The sequence below is a fragment of the Giraffa tippelskirchi genome, chromosome 1 (assembly GCF_054371585.1).
Source record: "Giraffa tippelskirchi isolate mGirTip1 chromosome 1, T2T-mGirTip1v1.2.pri, whole genome shotgun sequence".
NCBI lineage: Eukaryota > Metazoa > Chordata > Mammalia > Artiodactyla > Giraffidae > Giraffa > Giraffa tippelskirchi.
In genome coordinates, this window is record NC_137275.1 from 90,051,724 (window position 1) to 90,065,830 (window position 14,107).

At 35.9% G+C, this 14,107-nt stretch overlaps 1 protein-coding gene and 1 long non-coding RNA gene across 7 annotated transcripts in view; both read right to left on the bottom strand.

The window, feature by feature from the left end:
* PPA2 (inorganic pyrophosphatase 2) overlaps nucleotides 1-14,107 on the bottom strand; it is a 96,209-nt gene that overhangs the window by 34,450 nt on the left and 47,652 nt on the right. For all 6 annotated transcript variants that reach the window (XM_081484285.1, XM_081484268.1, XM_081484270.1 and 3 more), the window contains one exon: nucleotides 13,792-13,918. In XM_081484285.1, the coding sequence (XP_081340411.1) occupies nucleotides 13,792-13,918 (127 nt within the window). The remainder of the gene's footprint in view (nucleotides 1-13,791; nucleotides 13,919-14,107) is intronic.
* LOC145503859 (uncharacterized) lies at nucleotides 3,191-9,127 on the bottom strand. Its single transcript, XR_014051853.1, has 2 exons — nucleotides 6,751-9,127; nucleotides 3,191-5,372 (listed from the first exon to the last, which is right to left on the bottom strand). It is a non-coding gene; the product is annotated as an uncharacterized LOC145503859 (long non-coding RNA).

Consider the following 14,107-nt stretch of genomic DNA (forward strand, 5'->3'; position numbering starts at 1 on the left):
GTATACCTTGCAACATGTAATCAAGTTTCTTTTCAGTAGAAACCAATTGATTTGTTTCTAAAATGTAACTGAATATCACAAACTGTGCTCTAAGAAAAAAAAAGGCTTGATAATTGACTCTCTTTCTAATCTTTATTATAAAAAATACATTCTCTTACAACAGGAGTAGCTTCTATACACATGTGTTTGTCAAGATTTCCATTTTACCCAGATTTCAGACTTAAACATACTTTAATGTTCTATTTTTGCAAATAAGCAAATAGCAGTGACATAAATGAGGTAAAAAATTGAATTGATAAGGTTCATTTTATACCTACAGCTCATGAACCATAAGAGAAAGACAGAGTGTGTGTGTAATGTCTAACCTATGAGATCTTTTTACTCTGTAGACATGAAGGACACAATGAACTTTAAAAGCAATTATTTACCAAAAACAAAAAAAATTAAGAAATTTTAATCATGAGAAAACCACAACACATTCTGTAATATCTAAACCATTTATTATTAAACAACATTTTAATTAATTAATTATTTTAAATTAATTTAAAGAGAAGGGAACGACAAAGGATGCGATGGTTGGATGGCACTACCAATTCAATGGACATGAGTTTGAGCAAACTCCAGGAGGTAGCGAAGGACAGGGAAGCTTGGCATGCGGCAGCCCCTGGGGTTGCAAAGACTGAACACCATTTAGTGACTGAATAACAACAACAACAATAACAATTTTAAAATAATTTAAATAACTCTCTTGACTACCAAAAAAGAGCCACACTCAGTCCCCCCAATATTTGATATAAATAATGAATATTCAAACAAAGAAACAATTACTTATTAATAAATAACTTTGGTACAAAAGAAAACCAAACTCTCACTTAGAATATTCAGAAAATAATGACACTAAGAATATTCAAAAGTTTACAAGAAGAAATAAGGTAAACTAGGAAAAACATTCTGTTTGGAATCAGAGAGTACTAAGTTCAAATTTTAGTTCTAGCACTCACAGCTTGTGTTATTTTGGAAAAATACATTAGTCTCTTCAAAAACAAAGTGGAGAAAAAGACATAAAGCTTGTGACGATTTTTAATAAATAATATATTAAAAAATATGGAATAATTCTTAACAAATATAAATTATTACCCCTGCGATCCCTTAAAACCTTGTCCATGGGATGCAGCCAAAGATATTCAAAGGGAAAGCTATAACTTAACATGCTTTTATCTCTGAAAAACAAATAAACAAATATGAATTAATGATTTTAAAAATTATTTAACTTTTTTGCTAATATAGTTATTTTACTTTTAGTGTACATAAGTTTATTGAAAAATCAATGTACTTAGACATTGCTGTTGTTGTTCAGTCACTCAGTTTTGTTCGACTTTTTGCGACCCCGTGGAATGCAGCATGCCATTGCTTCCCTGTCCTTCACTATCTTTCAGAGTTTGTTCAGACTTATGTCCATTGAATCAGTGATGTCATCCAACCATCTCATCCTTTGTAGTCCTCTTCTCCTCCTGCCTTCCATCTTTTCCACCATCAGTGTCTTTTAAAACAAGTTAACTCATTACATCACGTATCCAAAGTACTGGAGCTTCAGCTTCCCCATCAGTCCTTCCAAAGAGTATTCAGGGTTGATTTACTTAAGGATTGAGTGGTCTGATTTCCTTGCAGTCCAAAGAACTCTCAAGAGTCTTCTCAAACACCACAGTTCAAAAGCATCAATTCTTCAGCACTCAGAATTCTTTACGGTCCAACTCTCACATCTGTGCATGACTATTGGAAAAACTATAGCTTTGACTATGTGGACCTTTGTCAGCAAAGTGATGTCTCTGCTTTTTAACAGGCTGTCTAGCTTTGTCATAGCCTTTCTTCCAAGGAGCAAGCATCTTTTAATTTCACAGCTACAGTCACCATCCACAGTGATTTTGGAGCCCAAGAAAATAAAGTCCTCACTGTTTCCATTTTTTCCCCATCTATACGCCATGAAGTGATGGGACCGGATGCCATGATCTTAGTTTTCTGAATGTTGAGTTTTAAGGCAGCGTTTTCACTCTCTTCTTTCACCGTCATCAAGAGGCTCTTCAGTTCCTCTTTGCTTTCTGCCATAAGGGTGGTGACATCTGGATATCTGAGGTTATTGATACTTCTCCCAGTAATCTTGATTCCAGCTTGAGCTTCATCCAGCCCTGCATTTCACATGATATAGTCTCCATATAAGTTAAACAAGCAGGGTGACAATATACAACTTTAACATACTCTTAACCAATTTGGAATCAGTCTGTTGTTCTATGTCCAGTTCTAACTGTTGCTTCTTGACCTGCATACAGATTTCTCAGGAGGCAGGTAAAGCGGTCTGGTATTCCCATCTCTTTAAGAATTTTCCACAGTTTGTTGTGATCCACACAGTCAGAGGCTTTAGCATAGTCAATGAAACAGAAGTAGATATTTTTCTGGAGTTCCCTAGTGTTTTCTATAATCCAACAAACATTGGCAATTTGATTTCTGGTTCTTCTGTCTTTTCTAAATCCAGCTTGTACATCTGGAAGTTCTCAGTTCATGTACTGTTGAAGCCTATTTGAAGGATTTTGAGTATTACCTTGCTAGTACGTGAAATGAGTACAACTGTGCGGTAGTTTGAACATTCTTTGGCATTGTCCTTCTTTGGGACTGGAATGAAAACTGACCTTTTCCACTCCTGTGGCCACTGCTGAGTTTTCCAGATTTTCTGTCAACCTGAGTACAGCACTTTCACAGCATCATCTTTTATGATTTGAAATAGCTCAGCTGGAAGTCCATCACCTCCACTAGCTTTGTTCATAGTGATGCTTCCCAAGGCCTACTTGACTTCACATTCCAGGATGTCTGGCTCTAGGTGAGTGATCACACCATCGTGGTTATTTGAGTCATTAAGACCTTTTTTTGTACAGTTCTTCTGTGTATTCTTGACACTTCTTAATATCTTCTGCTTCTGTTAGGTCCATACGGTTTCTGTCCTTTACTGTGCCCATCTTTGCATGACATGTTCCCTTGATATCTCTAATTTTCTTGAAGAGATCTCTAGTCTTTCCCATTCTATTGTTTTCCTCTCTTTCTTTGCATTGTTCACTAAAGCAGGCTTTCTTATCTCTTCTTGTTATCCTTTGTAACTCTGCTTTCAGATGGGCATATCTTTCCTTTCTCCTTTGCCTTTCGATTTTCTTTTCTCAGCGATTTATAACATCTCCACAGACAATCATTTTGCCTTTATGCATTTTTTCCCCCTTGAGTATGGTTTGGATAACCACCTCCTGTGCAATGTTACAAACCTCCGTCCACAGTTCTTCTGGCACTCTATCAGATCTAATCCCTTGAATCTATTTGTTACTTCCACTGTGTAATCATAAGGGATTTTAGTAATACCTGAATGGCCCAGTGGTTTTCTCTACTTTCTTCAATTTAAGTCTTAATTTTGCAATAAGGAGTTCATGATCTGACCCACAGTCAGCTCCCAGTCTTGTTGTTGCTGCCTGTATAGAACTACTCCATCTTTGCTTGCAAAGAATATAATCAATCTGATTTCAGTATTGACCATCTGGTGATGTCCATATGTAGAGTCGTCTCTTGAGTTGTTGGACGAGGGTGTTTGCTATGACCAGTGCATTCTCTTTGCAAAACTCTGTTATTCTTTGCCCCACCTCATTTTGCACTCCAAGGCCAAACTTGCCTCTTACTCCATTCCAGTCCCCTATGATGAAAAGGACATCTTTTTTTGGTGTTAGTTCTAGAAGGTCTTGTAGGTCTTCATAGAACTGTTCAACTTCAGCTTCTTCAGCATTAGTGGTTGGAGCATAGACTTGGATTACTATGATACTGAATGGTTTGTCTTGGAAATGAACCAAGATCACTCTGTCATTTTTTAGATAATACCCAAGTACGGTATCAGACTCTTTGCCTATGAGGGCTATTCCATTCCTTCTAAGGGATTCTTGCCCACAGTAATAGATATAATGGTCACCTGAATTAATTTAGCCCATTTAAGTTCACTGATCCTAAAATGTCGATGTTCACTCTTGCCATCTCCTGTTTGACCACTTTCAATTTACCTTGATTCATGGACCTAACACTCCAGATTCCTATACAAATTGCTCTTTACAGCATTGGACTTTACTTTCACCAACAGATACATCCACAACTGGGTGTTGTTTCCACTTTGACTCAGGCTCTGCATTCTTTCTGGAGTGATTTCTCTGCTCTTTTGCAGTAGCATATTGGATACCTACTGACCTGGGGGTTCATCTTTCAGTATCCTATCTTTTAGCCTTTTCATACTGTTCATGGGGTTCTCAAGGCAAGAAGCTGAACTAGTTTGCCATTCCCTTCTCCACTTAGGGACTTCCCTTGTGGCTCAGCTGGTAAAGAATCCACCTGCAATATGGGAGACCTGGGTTCGATCCCTGAGTTGGGAAGATCCCCTGGAAAAGGGGAAGGCTACCCATTCCAGTATTCTGGCCTGGAGAATTTCATGGACTATATAATCCATGGGGTCACAAAGAGTTGGACACGACTCAGCAACTTTCACTTTTTCTACTTAGGCATAGACATGAATAATATAAATAAGCACTAAAAATAACATATTCATAAAGTTCTTCTATAAACATACTATTTTTCCTTATGGTAAAGACCAGTCCTCAAATGAATTTGTAACTAACTTCTTACTTAATTACAGTCATATTTACCTTTATTTCTAATATTATTGCAATTGAGTTTTTATAGTTTTTTTCTAGTATGTTTAAGTTAAAAAGTCAACTTTTTAACATTTAAAACAGAGCAATTAAAAACAATGCTCAACTTTCCAAAGCATTTTGCTTTACAAAAAACAGAAACATCTGACAAATATCAGGCAAAGAATTCATGTTTCAACACGTTCACTCAAGTTAACCCACAGCAAGACAGATAAATTATAAAAAAGGAAAACTCAAAATACTTAAAAACAAAAAAGCACCCTGCTGACTCAATATGGAACAAAAATATCTGTCAGATAAAAGCAGGATAATCATATGATTTATTGTATGTATTGGAATATCTGCTAGAGCTAATCAAGAGAAAAAGCAGTCAATCCTGAGAGGACTAATACAAACAAGGATTTTAACGTAGTTATTATGAATATGCTCCAGGACTTTTAGGAATATATGAAAGTTCACAATGCATGAACATGTGGAAATCTCAGATGAGGAATAAAAACTATTAATCTTTCAAAAAAAGAAGACAAATGACAGATTGTTGGAAATGAAAAATGATGAATTTCATAGCAGAACTTGGATATGTCAGAAAAATCAGGCAAGCAGAAGACAGAACGATGGAAATTATGAAGTCTGGAGAACAGTAAGCAGGAAAGACTGAAAAGACATGAAGAGAGTTTCAGTGACCTGTGAAAGAAAGAGTGGTCTAAATATAATAGATACAAAAATTAACTCAAAATCAATTAAAGATCTGAAACCATAATCTTCTTAGAAGAAAACACAGGCTGTAACCTCACTGACATTAGCCTTAATAATGTTTTTGTGGATCTGACTCCAAAGGCAAGGAAAACAAAAGCAGAAATAAACAAATGGGACTACGTCAACCTAAACAGCTTTTTTGAGCAGCAAAGGAAATCATCATTAAAATGAAAAGGCAACCTACTGAATGGGAGAAGATATTTGCTAGTTGTACATCTGATGATGGACTAACATCCAAAATATATCAAGAACTCATTATAATAACAATACAACAACAAAAAACCCCAATTCAAAAATGGGCAGAGGATGTGAATAGACATTTTTCCAAAGACATACAGATGCTCAACAGGCACATGAAAAGATGTTCAACATCACTATCAGGGAAGTGCAGATGAAAGCTACAATGAGTTACCACCTCACATCTGCTAAAATGGCTATTCTCAAAAAGACAAGGTATAACAAATGTTGGGGAGAGTGTAGAGAAAAGGGAGCCATTGCAAACTGGTGGGAGGACTGTAAATTGGTGCGGTCACTATGGAAAACTGTATGGAGACTTCTGAAAAATATGGAGGCCAGGGACATGTGTGGGGAGAAGTATACCATCAAATTTGGTTAGGTGATTTCATCTCCTAACTAAACATATATCAAAACTGTCATCAATTATTCTAGTTCCAAGACTGGATTATCTAGCCAGCAATGAAGAATAGATTAATAGAACGGTTTTCAACTAGAAAGAATCCATAAAATCACTCAGGGAGATTTATTAAACTATATATCATGCACATCTCTAACTTCCCACCCACATCCCCATATGGAGAACTAACTGTACTTCCATGAAAAAGATAAGAGAAAAGAAAATGGAAATGCTGTTTCTCTAGCATTATTTTCACAAACGACAACATGAAGTGAGGAAAGCATTATAATCAGATGAGGATTTTTGTTTCTATTTTTAGACAATACCAGTAACTTCAATGTAATGCCGTATCTCCTTACATTACTTAAAAAAAAAAGAAGATAATAGATAACATGCTTATGTTTGAAGCTCCTGCCCAAAGACAGTAAAAAAGAAAAGGAGTTTCCAATTCTATGAGATGCTACCAAAGGAAGTGACATAAACACACAAAGCTCTTGTTCCGTACTGTCGATGCTGCTTTCACAGACCTAAACATGTGCATGACCGGCCTCTAAACAAAGTCCATGGGAAGCAGAACATATGTTTTTAATGACATTTTATAAACATTCACAAGAAATAACAATTGCATCCTGTAATACTCACTGTATTTTCTGCATCAAAAATAGAGGTTCCAGCTCAGAGAACAGTTTTAATAGTTACATTTACTCAGGATCTCTCAAAGGTTCTCATGTTTTCCACACTGTTCTGCATATCTTATCAATGTCTGCACTAAAAATATATACTAACATCATGAAAAAAATGGAAATTAATACACTTTAAAATAAGTTAAAACAAATCATAGCATTTCTACATAGAAGACTATCTGTACTGTATCAAGAAACTCTCTTGGAAAAGACTTGGTAGATTTCTTTTCCAAAATATAAATATTCATTGTCATTTCATGAGAAATTTTACATGACCAACAAAATGAAAATCATCCGAGTACCTTGTATGTAGTAATCCAAATGGTTTTCTAATCTAATTTTAATTGGAAGCACATAATCCAGTGGCTAAAAGCTTAGACTTTGGGTTAGCCAGCCCTTCACTGAAGTTTCAGCTCTACCACTTAAAGCTTCCCTCAAGTACCTAAAAACGTGCCAATGTCCCCAAGAAATCTATCTCATGATCCTATAAGTGTTTTGTTAAGCATTAACTTTGAAGACAATTTAGGTCTAGATTCTATTTTAGAAGAAGACACACTAAAAAGAATGGACTGAAATATTCCTAAAACAACCAAAATTTAGAGAAGAAAAACTCTAGCGACCATTTACTGATGGAGGACTAACCCCACAACGTTAGAGATGAAGAACGCTTCAGGGGGTTATGTGACCTTTCTAAGGTCAGATAACTAATACATACAAGAGAGGGTTTTAGAATTAAGGTCTCCTCTACTCACCACATCATAGGAATATAACTGAAGCCTGAAAAAACACTGGGAGAGGTCAAGGTTCAAAAAAAGAGGCTAAATATTCCCAGTAATTTAATTCTATTCTTAATTATAGTACATTTTACTCAGTTTGTCCCTATTCCTCAACCACTTCCTCCCACATCCCATCCCTACCCACCCATGCCCTATTAAGCCATACCTATCAATGAAATCAAAAGAATGAAGATCAAAAGAGCCATCTCTTTTACTAGGACTTCTAATCATAATTATCCCACCGATGCTTCAATTAATTAAGAGCAAGTGGTCAGCACTCCCAACAAACCAAGGCCACAGATACTTTTCTGAGGGGCAATGCAATGCAGTGGTGAAGAGCATGGGCTCTGGAGTGCAACTGGATTCCAGTGGCTCCCATAAGCCTTTAGAGAAGTCACCAACCAACCCCTGCCCCCAACAATCAATGTCTCAGTTTCCTAATTTGAAAAAAAAAAAGAGAGAGAGAGAATACTAGCACATCTTGATTGAACTTAGGCAAACATTAAACAGATATTGCAAAAGAAGCATTCAGCATAGTTACCAGACATATAGTAATTGTTCCAGAAATGTTAGAGCTTTGAGGATGACAATGGTGACATGCCAGCCCCTGTCTGCACCAAGTACATGCCCAGGAAAGCAAACGGAACTCCATTCTTTCAGGTTACAAAGGTTAACATGAATATTTTCCCTTAAGATTACTATGTGGTGCCCTATTTTTTTCCTAAATGACAAGATTAACTTGTTTTTCAGGAATTAAGGAAATCAAATATCAGTTAATTTGGCTTATTTTTAAAATAATAATTGAAGGGGCACTAGAAGTATTTATTTAGCACATGAAAATTTAAGTCAAATAGATTTGGCCTTGAAAGAAAATGAGCTTCCCTGGTGGCTCAGAAGGTAAAGAATCTGCCTGCAATGCAGGAGACCCATTCAATCCCTGGGTTGGGAAGATCCCCGGGAGAAGGAAATGGCAACCCACTCCAGTGTTCTCGCCTGCAGAAGTCCATGGACAGAGGAGCCTGGCGGGCTACAGTTCATGGGACCGCAAAGAGTTGGACACAACTGAGAGACTAACAGTCTCTTTCTTTGAAAGAAAATAAAAGAAACTACATAGTTTGACTTTCAAATTTCTTTAAATGTAAGGTGAAATTATACAAATATGAAATAAAGATAAATTCTGATAATTTCAGGACAAGTGTAATGCTGGCCTTTGAAAAAGTCCCAACTGCCTCTTTTAAATAATTCCCTTATTACTCACATGCTTTATTCATCCCAGAATGTATCTACATCAATATAATCGTTCCACTTACCAACTTTTGAAAACTTTAACATCACTGCACAGGCAGTATTTATTACAGGACAACAGATAGCAGTTTTCATTTACACCAAAGAAAACAAATTTTTATTACTCTGCAAGTTGACATAGCTTCCAGGCTTAAAATACCTCCTCATGACATTACTTTACCTGACATAAGGTCCTTAGGCATCGTTGGCAGTTCTGAAGAGGCTCAAACATCTGTTTGGTGAGTATCTGAAGCTTGACATTATAGGAACTGCTTGCTTTAACCAAAGAAATGACATATGTCCTGGGATTACAATTTCAATCTTCTTAAAAAGCTCTGAACTTGGTTATTTCATAACCAAGCACTATTATCCCTAACAGCCAAGGCATTCTCTAGTAACAATTGAGCTGCCCTACATAAGGAGTCTTATTAACTCTTACAAATTAAGGTACCATTAGGAGCATTAGGGGTTGGAACCTAATTACAGGGCATTAAACAGTCTAAGTCCTGGTCAAGTGTTAATGAGCCAGTCAAAGTGCCCAATTTTCTACCGAAGAGTATAAGGAATTTGTTTTCAAATGTTCTTTAGACTTTTCTTAGATTTTCAAAGTGGCTACTCCAATTTCAGGAGGCAAAACTTGAAGATGTAAATAACAATGTTAAAATGACAAATGTGGCTAGGGACCAGTTTCTTTCTAATTGAAATGTGCTCTCTCATGCAACAACACTTTTAGTTCAGTCAAGTCAAAGTTTAAAAACCTATACACATTAAAACAGAATATTACAGTCTACTGAAGTCTGTACATGTTCATTAGGATCAAAGAAGTTATTACCTAACAAATAAAACACCACCAGAACTTCCTTGCAAAAACATAAATGTGTCCGGATTAGTATGGAAAAAAAAAAAGAGAGAGAGATAAAGCGCACTGTCTATAAATTGTCTTTGTTTTCAAAAAAGAAAAAGATAGGTACTGACCATGTAAAAAACAGCTTCTTTTCTTAAGGTAGTAGAAATAAATAGCAGGGACTTATTTTTTAAATGTCTAAGTAACAATTAAAATGTATAGGAAATAATAAAAAAATTTCTCTATACATTTCTACATTGCACACATCTTCAGAAAACTACTGATTTTTAAAAAATTTGCAGATAGCTACCCTTCCTTACATGGTTTTAACCCTTCTTCATACTGAATAAAAATTCCAAGTATAGATGACAATGTTTAAAACTGTTAAAAAAATCACTCCTTTGTGACAGAAATTTCAACTCATATACAGTAACTTATACTTAAGTTTACTGCATTAGATATTTTAAGATTATTTAAGTATAAGTTGACCAACAAAACAAAATAAGCTATTTCTGACACGTATAGACTCTGACATGTATGAGCTCAATTTCCCAGGCATCTTCTGTAAAAATTTTTGGAAAGGTACACAGCCAAAAATGAAAATAAAGAAGAGAATATGAAAGAATCTAAGAAAGAATAGGACTAATAACCCAGAAAGGCAATGAAAAGAAACCCCATGAGGACAGCTATGCAGCAGGCTTAAGAATACAGTCTGTCCAAAATCAGTCAGTCAATAAACAGCACGATAAACGAAGTGAATGATACTCATATAATACTGTAAATGCTATTCAGTAGTTTTCAACTATCAGATTTAAGAGAGAAAACATGATAAACAGCTATGGTGAAAGAACAGAACCTACACATTATAAATGTTGACGCTATAGAACTCATAGTATAGCTGAGGGAAGCTGGGAGGTAAGGGGCAGAGAAGGAAAGAAGTGTAGAAATCTCAATGTCCTGGTTTTACACTGGGCAGCCACGAGTTACTGTTCAAAATTAATGAAGCAATAAATATAGTTTGAAGTGTAATACCTAGAGCTATTAAGTAAAAGAAGAAGAAATATGGTAACAAAATTGAGAAATGTATAAGATGTTAAATTTCTAATCTTTCAAAGCCACAACTTGAAAGAAAAGAAACAGAGGTATGAGGCACATTGATTACAGAAGAGAAGCTACCAACTGAGAACTAAAAACATACGGGGAAGAAGATACCAGAAGTAAGACTGGGGGGTGGGGGTGGGAAAGAGAATATTACTTTTCATTTTATGTATCTTTTTTATACTTCTGAGATTTTATTTCAAAATACATGATTATTTTTATAATTAAAAAAAAAAGTCATCCAAAATTTTGTGTTTGTGATTTTAGAAGGTAGACATGAGAGGGACATACAATAAAATGTTTAAAAGTTACTTGGTTTAAGATTAAATACTGTTGATGTATTTTCAAAGATTCATAGTAGATAGAGAATAGCATCAAACTTTTAATATCTGTTAGCTAGTAAAGCAATGACACCCCACTCCAGTACTCTTGCCTGGAAAACCCCATGGATGGAGGAGCTTGGTAGGCTGCAGTCCATGGGGTCACGAAGAGTTGGACACGACTGAGCGACTTCACTTTCACTTTTCACTTTCATGCATTGGAGAAGGACATGGCAACCCACTCCAGTATTCTTGCCTGGAGAATCCCAGGGATGGCGGAGCCTGGTGGGCTGCCGTCTATGGGGTCGCACAGAGTCGGACACGACTGAAGCGACTCCGCAGCAGCAGCAGCAGTATTTATTTAATCATATGAATCCAAACATACATTCTTATGTTACTACATTAAAACCATGAGTTGTTACAAGAGACATTTCCCCTAACCAGAAAATCATGAAGTTGCTTCCTTTATTTCTGAGGTCCCCTCACCCTTGTCAAGGTTCTATTTTCAACCTATAACAGTATATAAAATAAGCCATGTACTTACTTAAACTCCTCCTGAATTATAAGTTACGTATCTTTAGAAGATGAATTATTATGATACAAGGTAGAGCTATTAAATACTGTGATCAAGTCATATAATCTGATTTTGTAAAAATTTCTTCACAAATTTAGGAAGCTTTCAAACCCTGAGTTAGAGAGCATTTCTTAGTTCTCATCCCCTCTGATTCTCCTCTTTAGAGGTGCTAATGAAAACACAGACAACACACCAGGCTAAGTAGTAAAGAAAAAAGTAAGGTTAGGAATGACCTCTGTCCATTAATATTTGCATTCTAACCTTTAGGAAACTCTAGGAGTAACATACTTATCCTATGTAATTTGGTTTCAACACTGCTAGTTACAAATACTGTAAAAATTACACAAACATGAACTGCTCAGTATGGTATGGTAGATGGATAGGAGACTTTATAATCAGACCAAAATGAGATCAAACCATGGTTCTACTACTTAGTAAAAGTGCAAACTTGGGCAAATTATTTAAATCCTTTGAGAGTCCTCTAAATTAAGAATAATAACCAGTGTTTGCATATGTTAGGGAATTTAAGATGTTAAATCACATCTCCAACAGTACTGGGTAGAGACTAGTTTCCTTAGACTCTCAGCCTCTCCAGTTTAAAGGGACATTCGTCAGCACAGTTTTGTGACTTTAGTGTGCCACATCATAAGTGAATTAGCTGAATGACTTGTTTTTGCTGTTTGTTTCATCATTATACTATCAGGTCTCATTACAGGAGAAGCCACTGTATTAAAAAAACTCTTAAGCTGGATATTTACTCTTGTTGCATATACATACACACATATATATGCATATGTATACCTATATATGAGAAATATGATAATAAAGAAACTCAGGGTAAAATAAATGGATAAGAAATATATGTGGTTTAATATGGGCTCATATTTTAGTTTTGTCCCTGAGGTTATATGTACTTCACCCTATCAGACCCCTTCCTTTCTCAATTGCAAGCAAGAATAGCATAAAATTTCTCTTGCTGCATGTTCAAGAAAAGATTTTAAATGCACATAAATTAAGAGAAAAAATGTGTTAATGAGTTTCAGTCAATTCAGAAATGGTTTTCCAATTTAGATAAGAATTGAGGTCTAGAAAAAAACAGGATCCTGAATAAGGATGAAACCAAAAGGAGAAAGGTTAGAAAAACAGGGGGGAAAATTGGTAGAAGAATAATAATAGTGGCCATATATTCAACACTTGATGTGACAGCCAGATGCTTTAAGTAAATCATCTCTTATACTGTCAACAACCTCACAAGTAGGTATAATTACCTCCACTGATAGATGAGCAAACTGAAATTCAGAAAGGTTAAATGATTTATCCAAAGTCACTTGGGTAGGAAGTAGCACAGCCAGAATGCAAACTGAAGTCTGTCTGACTCCAAGGGAAGTCAACTCTTCATCACACAAACTATTTTTGGAATTTAAATTTCCAGGACATCAAAATTTTGTTAGAGAGCAGTTATCTTTCCCTTCAATTGTACAAGAGAAAACAAAAACTAGGTATAAGAACAGTTTATGTCCTTGATGGCTTCCCTAGTGGCTTCCCTGGTGACTCAGATGGTAAAGAATCTGCCTGCAAAGTGGTACGGCAGGGTTCGATCCCTGCGTTGGGAAGATCCCCTGAGAAGGAAATGGCAACCCATTCCATGATTCATGCTTGGAGAATTCCATGGACAGAGGAGTCTGCTGAGCCATAGTTCATGTGGTAACAGACACGACTGAGTGACTAACACAACCAACAACATGTCCTTGATGAACACACCCCCATCAACTTTATTTTCTCCTGTTATTCAAATGAATAAAATAGAGATTTAAAAAAGGAGGAAGGGTGAGAGGGAAAGAGGTGCGGGGGAAGGAAAGCCATAGAATGTACTTTCTTAGTGTGAACTACCATCTGTTTGTCTGCTTCCTTTTCTTTCTCCTGTTCCTCCAGGCAGTATGACACAACTCAGATACAATCATATTGAACTGCCCTTCATAGTCCATGGAGAGAATTATAAAAAAACATACAAATTTAACTCCCAAATACATACATTGTGCTTTACACGAGCCCCTTTTAAATTCCAATGACACACTGATCTGTTTCTGGAGAGTTACAGACTTACCATGAAGTTTTGAGGCTTCAGGATCATTCACATTGATAGCAATTAATTTCCAATCTGTTTCACCCTGATCAATAAGAGCCAAAACTCCAAGGATCTTCACATGAACAACATCTCCACGAGAAAGAACCTTTAAAGGGAAAAGAAACTCAGAATTTGCAAGGCTTTGGAGAAGTTTACTCATATATTATAAAAATCCACATGAAAGATTAAAAGCACTACAGATTGAAACTTAATAAAGCTTCAATAATTAAAATTATTATAAACACAATCATAAAGCCTTTTATGATATACTTTTTAGAATAGATATCTTGATACC